General features: G+C 41.2%; 1 protein-coding gene across 1 annotated transcript in view; it reads right to left on the bottom strand.

Moving 5' to 3' along the window:
* Positions 1-17879, bottom strand: part of Lims1 (LIM zinc finger domain containing 1) — a 149061-nt gene extending 131182 nt beyond the window's left edge. Inside the window, exon 1 of the mRNA XM_074050540.1 lies at positions 17637-17879. Coding sequence (XP_073906641.1) covers positions 17637-17668 — 32 coding nt within the window. The 5' untranslated portion in view covers positions 17669-17879. The remainder of the gene's footprint in view (positions 1-17636) is intronic.
* Positions 17880-22246: the final 4367 nt, after the last annotated feature.

The raw sequence follows: 22246 nt of genomic DNA, 5'->3' as shown, positions 1-22246 counted from the left end.
ACCCTCCAGAACTTCAGTGTCCTCCCTCGGCAGGACTCCACTGCCCAGGAAAAAACAGGGGACCAGGAACAAGATGACAGCCCTGCTCTAGTCACTACGGAAGCTGACTAGTCTACGTGTGGCAGAAGCATGAGGAATCAATTGTCTAACAGGATAAATAAACTGTTTCTATGTCAGTAATTTTACTGTAATGCATTGTCAACCTTACCTGTATCCATTGCTATAGTTCTCACCCTAATCTTCGCCATAGATTGGCAGAAAGCACCCCCACCTACTGGACTCACAGTGAAAAGTTATTATCTCCCTTCTACCTCTTTTGGGCAGGATGCACAATTACTATTTATTGTTACTAATATGGTTTCCCTTCGTTAGTCTCAGAGCCCTCATCCTGTGACCTATGTATGCCTACTACTTGGGCAGGAAGTGTTGTCACCAGGACTTTGCTTTTCCATACTTAGTATTCTTGTGCAGGCACCATCATTGGATTATGCACTCACAACTGTATCATCTAGTCAGGATGTTCCCATTGTAATCAGCATGTCTGTTTTAACCTGACCTACAGCCCTCTGGAACAATGATGGTTCGAGGTTGGGAGATTTGATGGTGCTATCTGGGGAGGAATTAGGGACCTCATTAACCATACCCATATGTTCAATCCTGATAAACCAGTGTCAGTGTTTTTTGATATATATGCAGTCACAGGCTAAGATAGCGGGGGATGTGGAGGCCTAGCCTAGGAGAGAGCCTATATGTTAAATGATAAATACATGTGCCTGGACCAACATGGCAGGTCATGTGGTGGCACAGGCTGGCATCATCGCTCTTACTGGAGTTGTGTCTCATGAGCTACTTGGCAGAAAGTAGGGCACTCGGCTCTCCTCCACAAGGAACACCTAAACCTGACTATACACTTGGCGATTATAATCCTGCAAATTTTATTATATTTAAACCCTCAGATTGGGAACAGGGACATAAGGTCAGTGTAAAGATAAATGCAAAGGGGTATGATCCTGGAATTCTACTGTACCTCAAGTTAGTGACTATCAACCATGAGAGCTCCTCTTACCAAGTCTTTCATTCCTTTTATGAGAAAATGAAAAGTGAGTTCCCTATATCTGACAAGACAAAAAAATTGTTCCTCTCATTGGCTGAGTCTATATCCCAGGCACTGAATGTTACCTCATGCTGTTTGTGGGTGGACCAACATGGGAGACCACTGGCCATGGGAAGCAAGGGAGCTAGACCCACATGTGCCCTTTGATGAGACCACCTTCCCCAATCACAGGGAAAGCACCTAAAAATTTCTATTATTGGGAACTACTGTATCTCCCACCCAAAAGGCTGGTTCTCTACCCCAGCAGGCAATTTTAACTTGTTTAGGATAGGATTTTTACAATGACACTGCCCAAGAGACCCAATGGTGGGGAGCTCCAAATCACACAGAACCACTGGCCAACTTTTCTAATCTCTGGAAAGCTTGGAACAATCTTACCACAAACATAGATTGGCAGGTACCCAGGGGGCTGTACTGGATTTGTCGGAAGCAAGCTTATACGGTGCTACCTAGCAGCTGGTTTAGGTCTTGCATACTAGGATCCATCAGGCCATCCTTCTTGCTTCCCCTTAGACAAGGTGAAAAACTGGGAGTCCCCACATATGAAGAAAAATTAAGTAGACAAAAACGGGGTGCCTTACAAATTGGCAATTGGAAAAACGAATGGCCTCCTGAGAAAAATCATCCACTATTATGGTCCTGCCACTTGGGCAAAAGACGGGTCCTGGGGCTATTGCACCCCTATACATATGCTAACTCGCATCACCAGGCTGCAGGTTGTTGTTGAAATTATAATTAATGAAACTGCAAGAGCTCTCAATTTGCTGGCAAAACAAAGCACTAAGATGCGCAATGCCATCTGTTGGCCTTATACTATTTGCTGGCTTCTGAGGGAGGAGTTTGTGGAAAATTTAACCTAAGCAACTGCTGCTTACAGATAGATGATGAAGGAAAGGCCACAGAAGAAATCACAAACTAAATGAAAAAAATCACCCACATCCCAGTCCAAACTTGGAAAGGTTGGAACCCAAGAGAATTATCTGGAGGATGGTTTTCAACTTTTGGGAGATTCAAAACCCTCATAAGTGTTACGCTTTTGATTTTAGGGGCTTGCCTGGTTTTGCCCTGCCTGGCCCCCCGATTTTAAGGACTGTCTCCAGCGTCATCAAGGCCACAGATGAAAGAAAAACAGTCTCTCATGTAATGATGCTATGGAAATATAAACCCTTAAATCAAGATGATGCTCTTTGACTCTAGGTGGGTCTAAGCATCAAAGGGGGGAATAATTCAGCAGGGAGAAGGACCAGAAGAGAAACAGACAGGACTGCGTTCTAATAAAATAGCAGCGGGGAAGGGATGACATAGCAGAGGGATAAAACCTGAAGAATCCAAACATGAAAAAAGTCACATAGCACTAGGGTGAAATAGCCTATAGAACTGCATATAATCATATATGGGTTAAACCTTCGTTTTTTAATTTTATTGCCCCTGTAACCTGCTTGCAAGGGTACATAAGGTGAGACCCCTTTGTTCTTGGGGTTCAGCCTCTACAGAAGAGCCCGCTGAGTCTGTGCCAACACAATAAAGCATTGCTTCCTCGTCTCAGAATCTGGTGTCTCTGTTTTGTGTCCTATAACAAGATACTTAGTAAAAGGTAAAAAGAAAACCCAAGAAATTCAGCAACTTGTTTTTCAGTTCCAATGGCCTCCATCAGTCTGCTTTCTTCTCTCCACTTTTCAAGGCCCCATGTTTGTTGTATATATAATGTCCAGGGGTGTTTTGTGTGTGTGTGTGTGTGTGTGTGTGTGTGTGTGTGTGTGTGTGTGTGTGTGTGAGTGATACTGGGGACTGAACACCAGGCCTGAACATGCTAGGCAAGCACTCTCTACCACTATATATATAATGTCCAGGGGTGTTTTGTGTGTGTGTGTGTGTGTGTGTGTGTGTGTGTGTGTGTGTGAGTGAGTGATACTGGGGACTGAACACCAGGCCTGAACATGCTAGGCAAGCACTCTCTACCACTGAGCTTTATCAGCAGCCCAGCATTTTTAGTTACACTTAGTAGGAGGAATAGGAAAATGAACATCTACTCTTTCTTCTTCAAGTTCTTACATTTTAAATGTTGGGGGAAAAATCAAAATAATATTTTGTGACATATGAACCAAATTGCATCGTCTCTAATTCAAATTTGATTGCAGTGCAACCATGCTTGTTTACTTACCTAATGCCTATGGCTGCTCTCATGCTACAACAGCACAGCTGAGTAATTAGCACAGAGACTACAGCACTCACAAAGCAGCAAAAATCTGCTATTTGGCCCTTCAGAGAAAAGTTTTGCTGACCTCTGATCCAGGCAGTGATCATCACGAGACACACAACATATTATATACTTCCTGAGAGAATGTAGCAGGGAAGAGGGCCTCCAAAAAAGAAACAAACAAGTCTGTGTCCTGATAATGTGTGTGTGGGGGGGGGGGGGGGGGGCGGGGGGGAATGGCATAGCAGGGAGATAATACTTATAAAATCTAAACCCGACTTTACCACACATAGCACTGTGGATAAAATTACATGCAACCACATATGGGTTAAACCTTGCTTTTTGCTACTGTAACCTGCTTGCAAGGATACATAAGGTAAGACCCCCTTTGTTTTCCTGGGCTTAGCTTTTGACTGCTGGCCTGCTAATAAATATTGCTTCCTGAAAAGCCTTGGTGTCCCGTGTCTCTGTTCGAGATTCCCATAAAAAGAAGAATCCAATATTGTCTATACAAAATCATGGGGTGGAATGGGAATCAAACCTGAATTTTATGACTTATTTCTAGATCAGCACTTTCCAACATGATCTAAGAGCTCCAACTGTTTTAATACAACACTAAGATGTTACTTGACTTTTTCGCTCTTATTTTCTCACAAGTATACACTGAACATTTCCAGAAGCTGCAGGGCATGAACTATTAGAAAAAATGCCAGCTGTCTTGTAGAAAGACATTAAAGAGTCTTACAAAAAGAAAAAAAAAAGAATTTTAAGATTGAAACTTTTTTGTCACATAAACAAGAATAAATCCAAGAAGGCAATGAAATAAACATTTTTTTAAATTTGTTTCTCAATCCTAGAATTTAGTACACAGTTCAAGTTTAGGGTACTTCAACACTTCTGGATGCTTACAGTCTCCATTTTATAACCTCAATTAGCACATAACTGACTAAGGAAGTCATCCTCTACACCGTCCCAATTATTCTCTCAGACATGTACACCCAAATCTTCATCAAAACCACCCAGTCTTCAGCAAGAAACTCCTAGAACTTGCTGTCTTCTTCTAGGTGATCCAATTTCCTCCAAGCCCAATACTGCACATATCAGTAGAAAACATGGGACCCTCACACCTCTTCAACCACTACCAGCATCACTGATCAAAAAAAAAGCTGTAAACCACTCCTAACTTTCTTATTTTTTTTAAAAATAATTACAAAATATATCATTTATTTTGACATGCAAAAGGTTTATTAAATATCAAATATCACAAAGCTCTTCAGGGTCCTTGTCTCAGTCTGTTTTATGCTGCTAAAACAAAATACCTAAGGCTATATAACTTATAATGAATACAAGTTGATTTTCTCAAAATTCTGGAGCCTGAAAAGTACAAGATCAAGGTGCTGCCTTCTCAGTGCATCATCACATGGCAAAGGGTGGAAAGGCAAAGGAGGAAAAGGAACCCAACTCACTCTTTAATAATGATATTATTCCCACCTTCTCCTAGGCATAAACCTAACAAAGGATGTGAACGACCTCTACAAGGAAAACTATACACTTCTGAAGAGACTGAGGAAGACTATAGAAAGTGGAGAGATCTCCCATGCTCATGGATTGGTAGGATCAACATAATAAAAATGTCTATACTTCCAAAAGTAATCTACATGTTTAATGCAATTCCCATCAAAATTCCAATGACATTCATTAAAGAGATTGAAAAATCTACCGTTAAATTTATATGGAAACACAAGAGGCCACGAATAGCCAAGGCAATACTTAGTCAAAAGAACAACGTAACACGATACCAGACTTCAAACTATATTACAAAGCAATAGCAATAAAAGCAGCATGGTACTGGCACAAAAACAGACATGAAGACCAGTGAAACAGAATAGAGGACCGAGATATGAAGCCACACAATTATAACCAACTTGCCTTTGACAAAGGCACTAAAAATATATGATGGAGAAAAGACAGCCTCTTCAACAAAAACTGCTGGGAAAATTGGTTAGCAGTCTGCAAAAAACTAAAACTAGATCCATGTATATCAGCCTATACCAAGATTAACTCAAAATGGATCAAGGATCTTAATATCAGACCACAAACTCTAAAGTTGATACACGAAAGAGTAGGAAATACTCTGGAACTAACAGGTATAGGCAAGGACTTTCTCAATGGAACCCCAGCAGCACAGCAACTAAGAGATAGCATAGATAAATGGGACCTCATAAAACTAAAAAGCTTCTGTTCATCAAAAGAAATGGTCTCTAAACTGAAGAGAACACCCACAGAGTGGGAGAAAATATTTGCCAGCTATACATCAGACAAAGGACTGATAAGCAGAATATATAGGGAACTTAAAAAACTAAATTCTCCCAAAACTAATGAACCAATAAAGAAATGGGCACGTGAACTAAACAGAACTTTCTCAAAAGAAGAAATTCAAATGGCCAAAAAACACATGAAAAAATGCTCACTATCTCTAGCAATAAAGGAAATGCAAATTAAAACCACACTAAGATTCCACCTCACCCCTGTTAGAATAGCCATCATCAGCAACACCACCACCAACAGGTGTTGTCGAGGATGCGGGGAAAACGGAACCCTCTTACACTGTTGGTGGGAATGTAAACTAGTACAACCACTCTGGAAAAAAATTTGGAGGCTACTTAAAAAGCTAAACATTGATCTACCATTTGATCCAGCAATACCACTCTTGGGGATACAGCCAAAAGACTGTGACACAGGTTACTCCAGAGGCACCTGCACACCCATGCTTATTGCGGTACTATTCACAATAGCCAAGTTATGGAAACAGCCAAGATGCCCCACCACTGACAAATGGATTAAGAAAATGTGGTATCTATACACAATGGAATTTTATGCAGCCATGAAGAAGAACGAAATGTTATCATTCGCTGGTAAATGGATGGAATTGGAGAACATCATTCTGAGTGAGGTTAGCCTGACTCAAAAGACCAAAAATCATATGTTCTCCCTCATATGTGGACATTAGAAAAGGGGACCAGGAACTAGAGGAAACGTTAGATCAAAAAGAATTAACTTAGAAGGTAACACACACGCACAGGAAATTAATGTGAGTCAACTCCCTTATCAGCAAAAACACTTGTGCCTTCCTATTATTGCTTATACTCTCTCTTCAACAAAATTAGGGATAAGGGCAAAATAGTTTCTGCCGGGTAGGGAGGGGTAAGGGAGGGTAAGGGAGGGAGCAGTGTGGGGGGCGTGTAAAAGGAGGGGGCGGGGGAAGTGGGGAGAAATGACCCAAACATTGTATGCACATATGGATAAAATAAAAATTCAAAAAAAATGGTATTATTCCCACCTTTCAAAAGTCTCATCTCTTCACATTGTTACAGTGGCAAATGATTTTCACCATGATTTTTAGAGGGTACAAATATTCAAATAACAACAGTCCTCCATAATTTTTTAAGTGTAAAGTAGTCCTGAGATCAAGTAGTTTCAGAATTGCGTCTTTAAAGATCAATTTAGAGGATAACAAAAGATGTTATACTACCAAAATCCAGATTACAGAAAATTGCTCAAGGTAAACAAAAACAAATGTCACAAAAGGAATTAAAAAAGACAGAAGTACCTATAAGTGAAAAAGAGAACTGAAAGAGTAATTAACCTACCAAAATGTGTGAATCTTATTTTAACCCAATTTTTTTATTTCTTTTTTTATTATTCATATCTGCATACAATGCTTGGGTCATTTCTCCCCCCTTCCCCCACCCCCTCCCTTTACCCCCACCCCCGCCCCCTACCTCTCTCCCCCACCCCCTCAATACCCAGCAGAAACTATTTTACTCTTATCTCTAATTTTGTTGAAGAGAGAGTATAAGCAATAATAGGAAGGACCAAGGGTTTTTGCTAGTTGAGATAAGGATACCTATACAGGGCATTGACTCACATTAATTTCCTGTGCATGTGCGTTACCTTCTAGGTTAATTCTTTTTGATCTCACCTTTTCTCTAGTTCCTGGTCCCCTTCTCCTATTGGCCTCAGTTGCTTTTAAGGTATCTGCTTTAGTTTCTCTGCGTTGAGGGCAATAAATGCTAGCTAATTTTTTAGGTGTCTTACCTATCCTCATATCTCCCTTGTGTGCTCTCACTTTTATCTTGTGATCAAAGTTCAGTCCCCTTGTTGTGTTTGCCCTTGATCTAATGTCCGCATATGAGGGAGAACATAGGATTTTTGGTCTTTTGGGCCAGGCTAACCTCACTCAGAATGATGTTCTCCAATTCCATCCATTTACCAGCGAATGATAACATTTCGTTCTTCTTCATGGCTGCATAAAATTCCATTGTGTATAGATACCACATTTTCTTGATCCATTCGTCAGTGGTGGGGCATCTTGGCTGTTTCCATAACTTGGCTATTATGAATAGTGCTGCAATAAACATGGGTGTACAGGTGCCTCTGGAGTAACCTGTGTCACAGTCTTTTGGGTATATCCCCAAGAGTTAACCCAATTTTTTAAAAACCCTATTTAGACCAACAAAAATCTGAATGCTAACTGGGTAGATGATGATATCAAGGAATTTTTTTTTAATCCTTTTTAAGTGTGATGAGATATAGTTATATTTTTAAAGTTTTCAGAAGAGTATTTATCTTTTAAAAACACATAGTAAAATCTCTGGTATGTCACAGGGGAATGAGGAAAGAGACTGGCCCTCAATCAAACTTGCCAGTAGTCGAGTTACTGAAGTTGAGTGGTAGTACCTAGGGATACATTATTCTCTCTACTTTTGTATGTTTAGAGTCCTCCATAATAATAAATTTTAAAGTACAGATTTTGGGGGAAAGGGATGAATTCAACTATGATATGTTGTAAGAAATTTTGTAAATGTCACAATGTGCCCCCAGCACAACAATAACAATTTTTTAAAAAGAAGGTAACATACAAGCAAAATAAAAGTACAGATTTTATGACATTCCTCCTACAAGAAGTATGGGATGATGCAAATAAATCTGCATGTTTAGCATGAACTCATGCACAGGCAATCTGTAGCCCATGTTTTGAGAGAACTGTTCAATCCAATTTATTAATTTCCCCTAAAACATTCCAAATAAATCTGACCTCTGGTTAAACACTACCATGACTGATACATTTCTACCTCCTGAGAACCAAAAAAATATTTTGTTATTCCTAATGTCTTAAATATCAATTTATAAAAACTGGTGAAAAACTGCCATTTTCTCCTTCGAATTTCTAAAAGACTTTTAAAGCTTTTCTCCTATAATATTTGTATATCTATAGCTGCAATACAAAATGTACAATGTGCTATCCTTCACTCAATTACAATATGCTCCACGGCCTATAGCATGGTCTAGTATACGCAATGAATGCACATTGAATTGGAAGATGTGTTCCAAATTTTTAAAATACCACTTTAGCATATGCAAGCACAGCCAAGAGTTGAAGTGAGAATAACAGAAGTCTGTGTGTTGCATACTAGTCCTTCTCATTGAATTTTACCTGATATATTTTCCAGAAGGTCAAGAGAGAAGACTAATTGGTGTTGAAGCAGGCCTTGTAAGATATGGGGACTCATGCCCCTTCAAAAAAAAAAAAATTAAAAAAAGAAAAGGGGGGTTAGTTTCTGGCAGAAGAGTAACAAAAATTAAGTTGGGAAGAAAGGACAGTGGTATGTTTAGCAAAAAGATGATATAAGCCAGGCACCAGTGGTTCACCCCTATAATCCTAGCTACTCAGGAGGCAGAGATCAGGAGGCTCAGGGTTTAAAGCCAGCCTGGGCAAATAGTTTGTGGACCCTATGTCAAAAATATCCATTAAAAAAAAGGGCTGGTGGAGTAGCTCAAGGTGAAGGTCCTGCACTCAAGCCCCAGTACTGAAAAAAAAAAAATCAACTTCACAGCACTGATGAATAAACTAGATAGGTTGGTTGACCACGTAAAGAATAAGGCTTGAAACCTAGGAAAAGAAGGAACTATCATCTCTTCCCAACCAGTAATATAAACTGAGGAGACACAGGGCTCTCTCTATAGGGCTCTTCAGTGTAGACCTCAGCTCTGTCACTAATGTGTTAACAGTGAGTTCTTAACCTCTTGAGCTCAGTTTCCTCATGTGTACAATGGACATAAAAATCCTATTTCAATCATGGTGTGGCTGTGACAATAAGATTTATTGTATTTAAAAAATTAAAGCTTTTTTGTGTTTGAAAGTAAGTGATTAATAAAAAAGCTGGTTATTACTAAGAGAATTTCCAAGAGTGACTTGGCAGGGAAATGAACTAAACTAAATAAGGATACCAAAATATTATTTGACTTTTTTCCCATTGCTCCATTAGTATTGGGTCTATGTGATCAGTCAATAATACACTATGCAGAGTGTATTAAACTAAATGTGAAAGCTATCTTGTCTTTCTCCAAGTTTTGTGATTTATTCAAATGATGTCAAACACACTAAGCAGAGCTAGCCCTGAACTTTTCGATTCACTAACAAATGAGGGAATAAAAGGGGAAATAAAGCCTGTTTAGATCAAGTTCATTTCTATGAACATTTAATAAATTTGACTAAGACATTCTTTTGCTTCCAGAGATTACTGTTTGACAGAAAAGATTAGACATATACACAAGAACTGTAATACAAAACAGAAATTGATAACTACTGAGAAAGAAGTCAAAATGCTTGGGGAGAACAGGTAAAACTCTGAATGCCTAATTCCCTAGCACAAGGTGAGTGCTCCGCAAATGCTCCCAGAATTCATTATTTCACAGGAAAAGTGCCAATTTTGCCCCAGCTGCCAAGAAAACACAGAAGATGTTTCTCTAGGCTAAAAAAACCAGCATGAACAAAGGCAATAAAAGAGGAAATCATTAGTTACTTTCAGAAAATGGTAGTGAGTTAGAGAAATACAGGCTAAGGGAATGCTTGTATGATAAGACTTTATAAAGATGGCCTGGGCCAGATCACAAACGTTCCTAAATTCCAGGCTCTGGAGTTTCAATCTTATCTGAGACAACATAAGAAACTTGTATTTTTTGGCAGTACTGGAGTTTGAACTCAGAGCCTCAGGCTTACTTGGCAGTTGTTCTACCACTTGAGCTGTGCTCCCAGCCCTTTTTTTTTTGCTTTACTTAATTTTCAGGTAGGGCCTCCAGTTTTCTCAGGGCCTCACACTAGATTGGCAAGCGCTCTACCACTTCAGCCACTCTGTCAGCCATTTTGTGTTGGGTATTTTTCGAGATGGGTTCTCATGAACTATTTGCCTCTGCTGGCTTCAAACTGTGTTCCTCTTAATCTCTGTCTCCTGAGTAGCTACGACTACAGGCATGAGCCACTGGCACCCAGCTAGGTCTCCAGTTTTTTCTGAGAGCCAATCTCAGACAGCCCATGATCCTCCAATCCCATCTCTGCCTCCCAGTAGCTGGGATCACAGATGTGTGCCACCACACCTGGTTTATTGATTGAGATCAGGTCTGGCTAACTTTTTGTCTAGGGAAAACTCAAATCACAATCCTCCCAATCTCCACCTCCCAAGTAGCTGGGATTACAGCTATGAGCCACTGTGCCCAGCTACAGAAACTTAAGATTTTGAAACGAAGGAGTAATATGAACACAGTAGTACTTTAGGAAAATCTGCAACCAACATAAAATGATAGAACTATTAAACTTAAGGGTTCTCAAGAGCAAGGACCATGTCTCACACCTCTTGAATCTCATCAGGTACACCTGGACTGTGCCTTGCATATTAAAAAAAAAAATTCTCTCCAGTCTATTGCACTGAGAAGGAGAAACAGCTAGATGTGGCAGAGGCTGTAGTGGCCGCTGTATTAGTAAAGAAGACTGACAATAGAAAGGAATCTCTCCAATTGTGCCACATGCGGACAATGGAACTGGGTGAGTGAGAAATCCTAAGACTCTGAGAAGGAAGAATTCATCACGTGGCCCAGAAATACCATGCTTACAAGAACACACTTCACAAAAGGAATCCATCCACTTGAAGAGAGAACATCCAGGACTCTTGTACATCCAGGACAATATTTCAAAATTCACTCAACAATTCCCTAGCTATAGACTAATGGGGCTGCTATGGTTCAGATATGGTTTGAGTGGATTTCCCAAGGGTTCATACATTAGGAGCTAGGTCTCAAGCAGAGCAGTGCTAAAGGTGGTGGGCCCTTTTAAGAGGTAATGCCTAGCAGAGAATCTTAATTCCCGGGGCCACTACTCTTAGAAGGGATTAAAATGTGGAACCCTGAGTTAGCTCTTTCTCTAGAGGGTTGTCATACAAGGAGCAAGCCTGGCCCCTCTCTGTCTCTCTGACTTCCTGTTTCAAGATGTGATCTCTTTCTCTTACAAGTTCTCCCACCACTGTCATCCACCATGAAGTGACACAACTAAGGGGAACACTCACCAGGGTCTCCTCCATGCTATCTAGACTGTCAGCCTGCAAAATTATGAGTTAAATTTTTTTCCTTTATCATTAGCCTGCCTCAGGTATCTTGTCAGAGTAACACAAAACTGACTAGAGGGTGCTCAGATATACCTGACAAACTCTTGGCCATCAAGGCATTTATCCGCAATATGAATAAAGTAACAGGGTAAACTAGCATAGCACATGAAGGGCCCCATTAGACACAAGAAGTGTGGGCTCTATTTTTAGTTGTGCTATTGACTCACTGTGACCTTGAATAAACTATTCAAGTGTAGGCCTATAAAACAAAGGAACAGTTTAGGGGGATACTGCAGTAGACCCTCAAAAGTGTTCAATGCACTGATTTAATAGATTCCAACTTTTTCACATATAAAGCCATTTTTAGAATGTCAAACAAGAATTGGGAGTGTGGCTCAAGTGGTAAAGCATTTGTCTAGAATGTCAAACAAATTTTCTTAGGTCATCACATTACCACAATTGTCTTTTTAGTATATAGCAGATAAAGCATACACTATAAAAATGCTGCCAAAAGCGCTCATAATCTTATTAGAAAAATCTATACTTTACCAACATTTAAATGAAAAATAGAAATACATATAAAACATTTGTACTACCTCAAATGTTTAATATATACATAGATTTTTTTCCAGCCACTTTGAATAACTCTAGGTTCCACAGACCACTGATTTACATTCTCTCAACAATATCCCTGCCTTAATACTGTGTTACCTTACATTCACCCGAAAAATTTTCAGGGTGAAAATGAATTTATCCTAAGAAAGGAGTGAAGCCAAGCACAGTGGCTCATGCCTGTAATTCTAGATATTCAGAGGGAGGGAGTGGGGGTAGGGGGGAGAAATGACCCAAGCATTGTATGCACATATGAGTAATAAAAAAATAAAAATTTTTTAAAAAAATTCTAGATATTCAGGAGTCTGAGATTGGGAGGACTATTCAAAGCCAGCCCTGACAATTAGTTCACAAGATCCCATCTCAACCAATGGCTGGGCATGGTGGGGTATACCTATCAGCCCAGCTAGGTAGAGAAGCACAAATAGGAGAACTGCTGTCCAGGACAGCTGGGGCTTAAAGTGAGACCCTATCTCAAATATAACCAATACAAAAAAGGGCTGGCAGAGTGGCTCGAGTGGTAGAGCACCTGACCCTCAGACAATGGTAAGCCCTAGACTCCTGGGTGTCCTAATACTGCTTCCGGTGTCTCCTACTAACAAAACACACTCACACTTCTTCCTAGCGCCTCTCGTGACAAGCCCTATTCAGAGTTTAGTTTATCAGTTGCTTCCCATGCTTTTCTTAAATGTCAACACAAATGCATCAAACTTCAAATTGTACTCCAAGATGAATAAAGATGCAAGGAAAATGCCTATCTTCCCCAACACACACAGTATTAACCAGTGTGGGAATGTGTGATGTGATCAAATAAAAGAGATGAGGTAACGCCAGGATTAGGAGGTAAAACCACTGCTTCTAGAGAAGGCACACTGTATTGCAACAAGGCCTTCAAGGGACTTAAAATCAAAGTTTTAGGAAGACAATGTGGCAACAGTCCAGCATGTACACCCATGGGTAGGAAACCACAGCCTAAAGCGTAAGTCACAGGAACTATAAAATTGACAAATGATTTGAAATATTTTTCCTTCTACTTAAGTGGAAACCTAAGCTAAGAATCTGACCTATACCGAAGCTTATTTAAATGCTGATCTGAAAAATAAATGCAACGTTATAGAAAGCAGAGACTTACAGAGTAATGCTCTGCTCCAAGGTACTGATGTTAAATGAGTTTCTCTGCCCAGAGAGGGGGCTCTGAGGCTGTCTCTGGAAAGAAAGAAAAGCTCACTCCCAGCACCTACACTTAGCACAAGAAGGAAAAACCCAGGAGATGGGCCAAGAGGCTCCTGCAAAGGAAAAGAATTGGAATGATAAAATAAAGACAGTACAATCCTCATGGATAATTTTCTCTAAGCCTGCAGGGGACAGAAAATCCAGAAATAAGGTGTCTTTTACTAAATTTTCACTGGCTTTCTTTAAAATCAGGAGCTCAGTTTCATCACCACTCAAAGAGGTACAGAACACCGAAGTTTTATGAAGATACCACCTATCATGACAATTTCCCTCTGATAATGGCAGGAGCCTGGTACTGGTAGCTCACGCCTATAATCCTAGTTACCCAGGAGGCAAGAGATCAGGAGGATCACAATTCAAATCCAGGCCAGGCAAACAGTTCACAATACCCTATCTCAAAAAATACTAACCAAAAAAGGCTGGCAGAGTGGCTCAAAAGTGAGGCCTTGAGTTCAAACCCCAATACTGCCAAAATAATAATGATAATAATAATAATAATAATAATAATAATAATAATAATAATGGCAGGAGATCAGAGCAAAAGCCTTAAGGACAGAAAGTTGCTTTTTTCATAGTCATTCTTCAAGTCTTAATTATTAAGTCCTATTAAAACTTCTGAAGACTAGAAAGCACACATTACAACAAACACTCCATAAATGTTTTTAAGAGGAGCCTTTGTAAACTTTTTTTTTTTTTAAATATCCCACTCTATACCCCCACCATGTAGGATTATGTCTTAACAGTGGTTTTCAAGTATGGTCTTCAAGACCTTCTCAAGGGACGTGTGAGATCAACACTAAGGAGGTACCTTCTGCACTGTGTTGACACACTGACAGCGCAAAAGCAATAATGGGTACAACTGCTGGCTTCCTCAGACTAATGGAGGCAGTGGTGGTGTGAGCGAATTCCTCACCTTTATGATCTAGCAGGAAAAGAACACCAATTTCACCTTTAGAGATCCTTCAGGAAAGCCACTCTGGAAAAATCTGTCAGTCTCCTAAGAAGCTACACATGTAATTCTTGTACAACCTTGAAATTGCACATTCTTGGACATTTATCCCAGAGAAAGGAAAACTTTCACATTAAAATCTGTCCAGTACCTTTTATTCTTATTTCTCCAAACTGGAAATACCCAAATGTCCTTCGGGTAAGTAACTAAACTCAAACCACAGCGTATATAAAATAAAAAAGCAAGAAAAAGCAACAAACTATGCAACAAATATTGTATAATTTCACTTACATGAGCTATTCAAGGTAGTCAATATCACAGAGACAAAAAGCAGAATGGTGGGTGCCACATGCTGGGAGAAAGAAGGGATGAGGGATGGGCACTGGTGGCTCATGCCTGCAATCCTATCTACTCAGGAGACAAGAGATCAGAAGGGTCACAGTTCAAGCCCAGCCCAACGCAAATAGTTTGGGAGACTCTATCTCCAAAAAAGGGCTGGTGGAGTGGCTCAAGGTGAAGGCCCTAAGTTCAAACCCCAGTACTGTAAAAAGGAAAAAAAAAAAAAAAAAAAAAAAAAGGCAATGAGAAGCTGTTGTTTTTAATGGGTACAGTTTTGCAAGACAAAAGAATTCTGGAGAACTTTTTTTTTTTCAGTACTGAGGTTTGAACTCAGGGCCTCACACTTGCTAAGCATCTGCTGCTAGCCCCACACCCCAAGCCTGTCCCTATCCCTTTTCGGATAGGGTCTCACATTTTTACCTCAGACTTTGATCCTCCTGCCTATGACAGTCAATACCTGGGATTACAAACACACCACCTCGCCTGGCTTATTGGTTGAAATGAGGGTCTCAATAACTTTTTGCCTTGGCTGTCCTCAAACCATAATCCTCCTGATCTCCATTTTCTGAGTAGCTGGGATTACAGAATTGAGCAACAAGGCTGGCCAGTTTCTGAACATTTTTGAAGGTAATGAATCCAAAAAAAAACCAAGATTGCCAATGGGAAATTCAGAATGGGAAGAAGATAGGACAAGGGAGGGACACTGGATCAGGAAGAGACTTGAGTCATAAAAGGAAATAATTATATTCTATTCTTTGCTTGTACTGCACATCCTTTATTCTTTATAGCTCCTGTATATTTTCAATTCCCTATCAACTTAATATTCAACACATTTTTAGAAAAGAAAAAATGTCCACGATGAAGCAGTACAAATTATAAACTCCTCACCCCCCTATTTCTTGCTACCTGAAACCAAAAGGCAGGTATACATAAAGCATTGTGCTGCATACCAAAGTTAACTGATTGTCTTAAGGAAAAGCCTTAGACATTTTTCATGAAATACCATTTTTACTGCAAGAACAACTGACAGACAACCATGGTGCTTTAGACTTGCAGATATTTCCTTGAAACTAAACTTGAACCTGTTACTTTGGGGAAAATGACTTGGTAATATCTTGTTGCCAGGGAGAAAAATCAAGCTTTCCAGTGAAAACTGGAATGCTGGCAAACTTGTATCTATCCCCCTGAGTCCAACAGCTTCTCAATATTTAAGGACTTTAATGATATCAATGGTGATCTTAACGAATGTTATTTGTGATATTAATGAAATGTGTTTGCATTTCGGATCTGCTTAATACAGTGAGCCAGAATTTTTCCCTATGAGAAACAGATGACGTTACAATGGGTAACAGAACAAGCCCATTCAAACTGTAAGATAGACCAAGGAACTTTTAAGTGCGGAAAAAGCCCAATGACTCTTCATCAGATTTCATATGCAAACTACCTTTAAAAAACTTACACAATGGAATTTTATGCAGCCATGAAGAAGAATGAAATGTTATCATTCGCTGGTAAATGGATGGAATTGGAGAACATCATTCTGAGTGAGGTTAGCCTGGCCCAAAAGACCAAAAATCGTATGTTCTTCCTCATATGTGAACATTAGATCAAGGGCAAACATAACAAGGGGATTGGACTTTGAGCACATGATAAAAGCGAGAGCACACTAGGGAGGGGTGAGGATAGGTAAGACACCTAAAAAATTAGCTAGCATTTGTTGCCCTTAACGCAGAGAAACTAAAGCAGATACCTTAAAAGCAACTGAGGCCAATAGGAAAAGGGGACCAGGAACTAGAGAAAAGGTGAGATCAAAAAGAATTAACCTAGAAGGTAACACACATGCACAGGAAATTAATGTGAGTCAACTCCCTGTATAGCTATCCTTATCTCAACCAGCAAAAACCCTTGTTCCTTCCTATTATTGCTTATACTCTCTCTTCAACAAAATTAGAGATAAGGGCAAAATAGTTTCTGCTGGGTATCAAGGGGGTGGGGGGAGGGGGAGGGAGCGGAGTGGGTGGCAATGGAGGGGGTGGGGGCAGGGGGGAGAAATGACCCAAGCCTTGTATGTACATATGAATAATAAAACAATTAAAAAAAAAAAAAGAAACTACCACTTTCAGTGTAATAACAAAGAATACCCACAATTATTTGGGAAAGCTACAATATTCCTCCTTTCCAACTACGGATCTGTTAAAAGACAGAGTTCCATCAAAACACTTATCACAATAAACCGAACACAAAACAGTTGTCTTTTTACTAAGCCAGATATAGAAGAGATTTGCAAAATGTGTATTTTTTTGTTTCGTTAACATATCACAGATGTATTCAATGAATGAGCACTTTAGACAGCTCCGATTTCATTGCTAAAACAGCAAATGTCTATGGACTGACGAGCCAGCCTAAGTGGAGGTTCTGGGGTGCTGTTTCAAGGAGAAAGCCCAGCGCCGGAGTTAGCTGTTAACCCCCACTGCAGGCTGCGCTCACCGCCACGGGTCCCCTCGGCGGCGCCACCCAACGCACCTTCTCCGCCCCGACCCGGCAGTCCGAGCTGGAGTCGCGAGACTACCCGGCCGCCGCCCGCCGAGCTGGGCCGGGCCAGGGCAGGCCAGGCCGCGAGGGGCTCAGCGTGAGAGGCCGCGGGCTGGGGAAGGCCGCTCCACCGCGGGTCAGTCCGCCGTGGCCCAACCCGGCCCGCCCTAGGCCCCGCGAGACCGGAGGGGAGCAGCGGCCGACTTGGCGCGCTGCGCGTACCTGTTGGTCATTCCGGCCGCCACGCCCAGCATCTCCGCAATCGGTCGCCGCGTCCCTCGGCACTCGGGTCCCGGGGCCGCTGCTGCCGCGTCCCCTTCCCTGGTTCCTGGGGCCCACAGCTAACCAGCAGGCGAGTCCAGAACAGGAAGGAGAGACGAGCCCGGGGGCGGGGAGGCCGCCGCCTCCCGCCCACCCGCAGCTGGCAAACGGCCTCGCGGAGGCGCGCGGGGAGACGGGGCTCGGCCGCGGGGGCGGGGTGAGGCGGGGCCAGTCGCCTCCGGCTCCCTCCGCGCGCCCTGGCTCCGCCCCCAGCCTGGGCATGGCCCCTCCCACCCCGCCCAGGAGGCGGACTCCTGCGGTGTGCTTGCGTTTTCTGGGAGCTCTCCGGCCGGCTGTGCAGATTCTGGTAGCGTTCCCTGTAACAAAATGGCAAGACTGGCCTCTGTAGCTCCTCCGGTGTAACGGGCAGAAGAAGCGGCCCAGAGGGTCCTTGCCTGAGACACAGTTGAGTCGACTCGGCCGTGGACCGCTGGGTTCTTGCTGCAGGGTGTGGGGGCTGCTCAGAGTTCCACCCGCGCTGAGAGGGGTTCTGAGGAGAGTGGGAAGGGGATGTCATGCAAGCGAGACTTCCCGGGTGGGGGATTCCACTGCGTTGACCACCTATGAGTCTCCAAAGTGTTTAGGGTGTACTCATCAGGGTTTTCACTTTGCTTCTAAGTAGATTTAGGAAAAGTTGATGTTGTTGCCATTTCAGGGTACTTGGCTAGCAACTGGCTGCCTCTTGGTTCCAACTTAAGTTGTTTTAAAGTAGTAACGCATTATCCTCCTGGTTTTGATGTCTGGAATGTGCTGTCAAGGGGAGCCTGCTTCTGTGATAGATCAATATCTAACACAAAGTAAATTTGGAAAAAAATATTATTTGCTCTAGAATGTGAAATTGAACTTCTTACTGCTCAACTTCATTTTCTCAGGATGAAAACATGTCTTTATAACTCATTCATTTTTGTTCTGGCTATCATCAACCAGCTTTTGGGGAGGATGGGTACTGTGTTTGAACTCAGCCTTGAGTTTACTATTCAAGCGCTCTACCACCTGAGCACATCCCCCATCAGCCAGCTATTAATAATGAAATTTCGGCTGGCTGCCGGTGGCTCACACCTATAATCCTAATTACTTGGGAGGCTGATAATCAGGAAGGTCGTGGTTCAAGGCCAGCCTGGGCAAATAGTTCAAGACACCCAGCTCCAAAAATAACCAAAGCAAAAATGAACTGGAAGTGTGGCTCCAGCGTTAGAGTGTCTGCTTTGCAAGCGTGAATCCTTGAGATCAAATCCCAGTCCCACCAAAAATGAAAATTAAAAAGTGAATTTTTAGTATTGTAAGTACCAAATATATGGGCATATTCAGAATGAACCCTTATTCAATATGATTTAATATGATTTCTCTTATTTTTCCACCTCTATTAATCTCCATCAGACAAGTAGGTAATGAGGGAAGGGAAAAGATCATTTTCTTGTGCCAAAATAATAGATTAGTTAGAAAATTCCTATATCTTTGGCACTAATACGCTTTTAATATATTTTCATCTCTTCTTTATAGCAGAAAAAACATTGTATAATGATTGAGAGTGAAGTCTTGGAGTCAGGCAGGCCTGGGTTCAAACCCCCTTACACACCCATGAGTACCTTATATGCATTACCATCTGCTTTGTGTTGCTATTCTACATATGTTTTGACCCTTAAAGTGGTAGATTATTTATTTTTTTGGTTGCACTGGGGTTTGAGTTCAGGGCTTCACACTTACTAGGCAAGCATTCTTAATGCTTGAGCCACTTCACCAGTCCTTTTTTTATGAAAAGTTTTTTTGAGATAGGGTATCCCAAACTACTTCCTGGGGGCTGGCTTCCACCTGATCTCTGCCTCCTGCATAGCTAGGACTACAGCCATAAGCCACCAATGCCAGGTCGAAGCCCTGAGTTTTAAATCCTAGCACTGCCACAAAAAAAAAAAAAAAAAAAAAAAAGGCTTCATGTGTGTAGTGTTGTAATTCTTTACTTTTCCTATGTTTGCTCCACAGGATCCTTGTCATAAAACTATGTGTATAGAAGGGGGAACTGGAGTTCAGAACTCAGGGCTGTGTGTTTGTTGCAAAGCAAGCACTCTACCAGTTGAGCCACACCTCCAGTCTGTTTTTGCTCTATATTTTGGAGATGGGATATCTTGAACTATTTCCCCAGGTTGGTCTTGAACTGTGATTCTCCTGATCTCAGCCTTCCAAGTAGCTAGGGTTATAAGCATGAGCCACTAGCACCTGGCTTTTAATATTCTTATATTTGATACTGGTCATGGAGGAAGGGATGAATGTGGCTCTAAATATCATCCTTGGGAGCTAAAATAGGCCTTTACCGTGCTAGGGATTGGACCCAGGACCTAGTGTGTGATAACCAAGCACTCTATTGCTGACCTACATCTCAGCTCCATGCTTCTCATGTTGTTAAGAAAAAGGCCTGGAATAGGAGGATGTTGTACAAAATGTTGCCAGGCAAAGGAGAATTTAGCATTCCTAAAATTTTACTTTGTTGAGCTGTACATGAACAATCCCATTACTCATTCTCATGATGTTATCACACATCATGAGCTCAGAAAAGTGTCATAAAAATCCAGTCTGACTTTACCATATGCCCTGGTGGCTTGCATTCCAATGTGTCACTACTGTGAAGGGGGCTGGTTTATCAGTGATCGGTGATATGTAATATGTGCTGTTCATATGGAAAAGCACCGGAAAGAACATAAAATATTAATGACTTTCTCTGAGTGACCTTTATGCTTTTTTGCATTTTCAAACTTCAGGTGCACAAAATTGAATTAATAATGATTCTGAGCTCATGACATTATTTTATCATTGGTTCATGAATGGCTCAGTTTTACTTAGTTGTTTTCTTAAGTAGTTGATTATTTCTGATAATGTAAAAATAATAATCCATAAAAACACCACTCAAAATAAATAAAAACAAGGCCTTTCATAATAACTTACATAAATACATGATCTGTCTCTCTGCCTTTCACCATCCAAGATATGGACATTCCTGAATTTCCTGCCTACCATTTCCTTGATTTTTTATTTTACATAGTTTTTGGTGGTGCTAGCAATTGAACATAACAGGTACTAGAAACTGCTTTTGCTAAAAAGCACTGACTCTATAGGTTAACTGGAAGCAGCATAGAAAGCTTGGCCTCTCTGCCTCCATTTATATCTGTCTGCTCTGAAGAGTCACACCTACCTTGGAATCCAGGAAGGACAGAACTGATCCATCACATCTTAGTTGTGACAAGAGTCAAAACTAAACCTCCAGCCACCAATGACTTTCTAACTATGACCAGGCTCATGACCAGGCTCTACCTGACCAGTTCTGAGATGATGATCAACCAGACCACACCTTTGGCCCCCTTTTCCCCCTAGCCCGCACCTGTAACCAGGACTGTTTAGTAATTATGCAAACTTCCCACCACCTTTGCCAGTTCTTCTGTTTAAACATGTTTGTACCCTGGAAGGTGGACCAAAGTGCTTCCTTTGCCTCTTCCCACAGTATGCCCGTGTCCAGTAATAAATCTTTCTCTTCTCTGTACCTTGTCTCTTTATTTGTCATATTGTGGCAAATGACCAGACCTGACACATTGGAACTCCTGGAGTTAGGCCCGGTCCTAGAACTCCATTTATAGAACCCAAGGCCTTACACATGCTAAGCAAGCTCTCTGCCACTGAACTATATCTCCAAGTCTCTTTTTATATAATTTTATTGCAGCTATATGTATTCTTGAATATGTACATATACATTCATGACTTTTCACCCCAAACCGTCCCACCCTGTGATTTCTCCTATTATCAATATCTTGCATTAGTGTTATACATTTGACAGGTCACTATTGATACATCATGTCCACATGTTACACTAGGGATCATTCTTGGTGTAATGACATATAGCAAGCAGAATAGTCTTGGTACCCTGAAGTCTCTTGTACTCTGCCCATTCATCCATTTTCCCATACCCAGCTCCTAGAGCCACTGATCTTTTTACCATCTCCATGGTTTCTCTCTTTTCCAGAATAGCAGGCAGTTGGAATCATATGGCATGCAGCTGTATACTAGTAGAAAATACTCTCTCATTAAGCAAGTGCTTTCCTCCTACTATACTCTGAACAATCAACACAACATCTCTCTGACCATACATGAAGGGGGTTTCCATAGCAAGAAAACCTTCAACTCTTTGGAAATCAACAAATGTCCTATAATTCAGTCCTTACACTATCTGCCTGAAGTTAGAGTCAGAACTGACAGGTAAAGGGGTTAACCCCTCAAGGCTGTCCCCCATTTGAGACTCTAATTGCAAATGGTAGGTTGTCACCTACACTTCTGCTCTATCTCCTAGAAATCAGGGTTCCCAGTATATCCTCCTTGGGTTCAATTAATTTGCTAGGATGCCTCATAGGACTCAGAAAAACACATACTTCACTTTTTATGATATTAATAAAAGAAGTGATAAAGAATATAGATGAACAGCCAGATGTAGAGGCAATAGAGTGAGGCCTGGAAGGGTGCAATATCCTCTTGAC

Source organism: Castor canadensis, chromosome 12 (genome assembly GCF_047511655.1).
Source record: "Castor canadensis chromosome 12, mCasCan1.hap1v2, whole genome shotgun sequence".
NCBI lineage: Eukaryota > Metazoa > Chordata > Mammalia > Rodentia > Castoridae > Castor > Castor canadensis.
The sequence above is the reverse complement of the archived record's forward strand: the minus strand, read 5'-3'. Positions and strand labels throughout refer to the sequence as shown.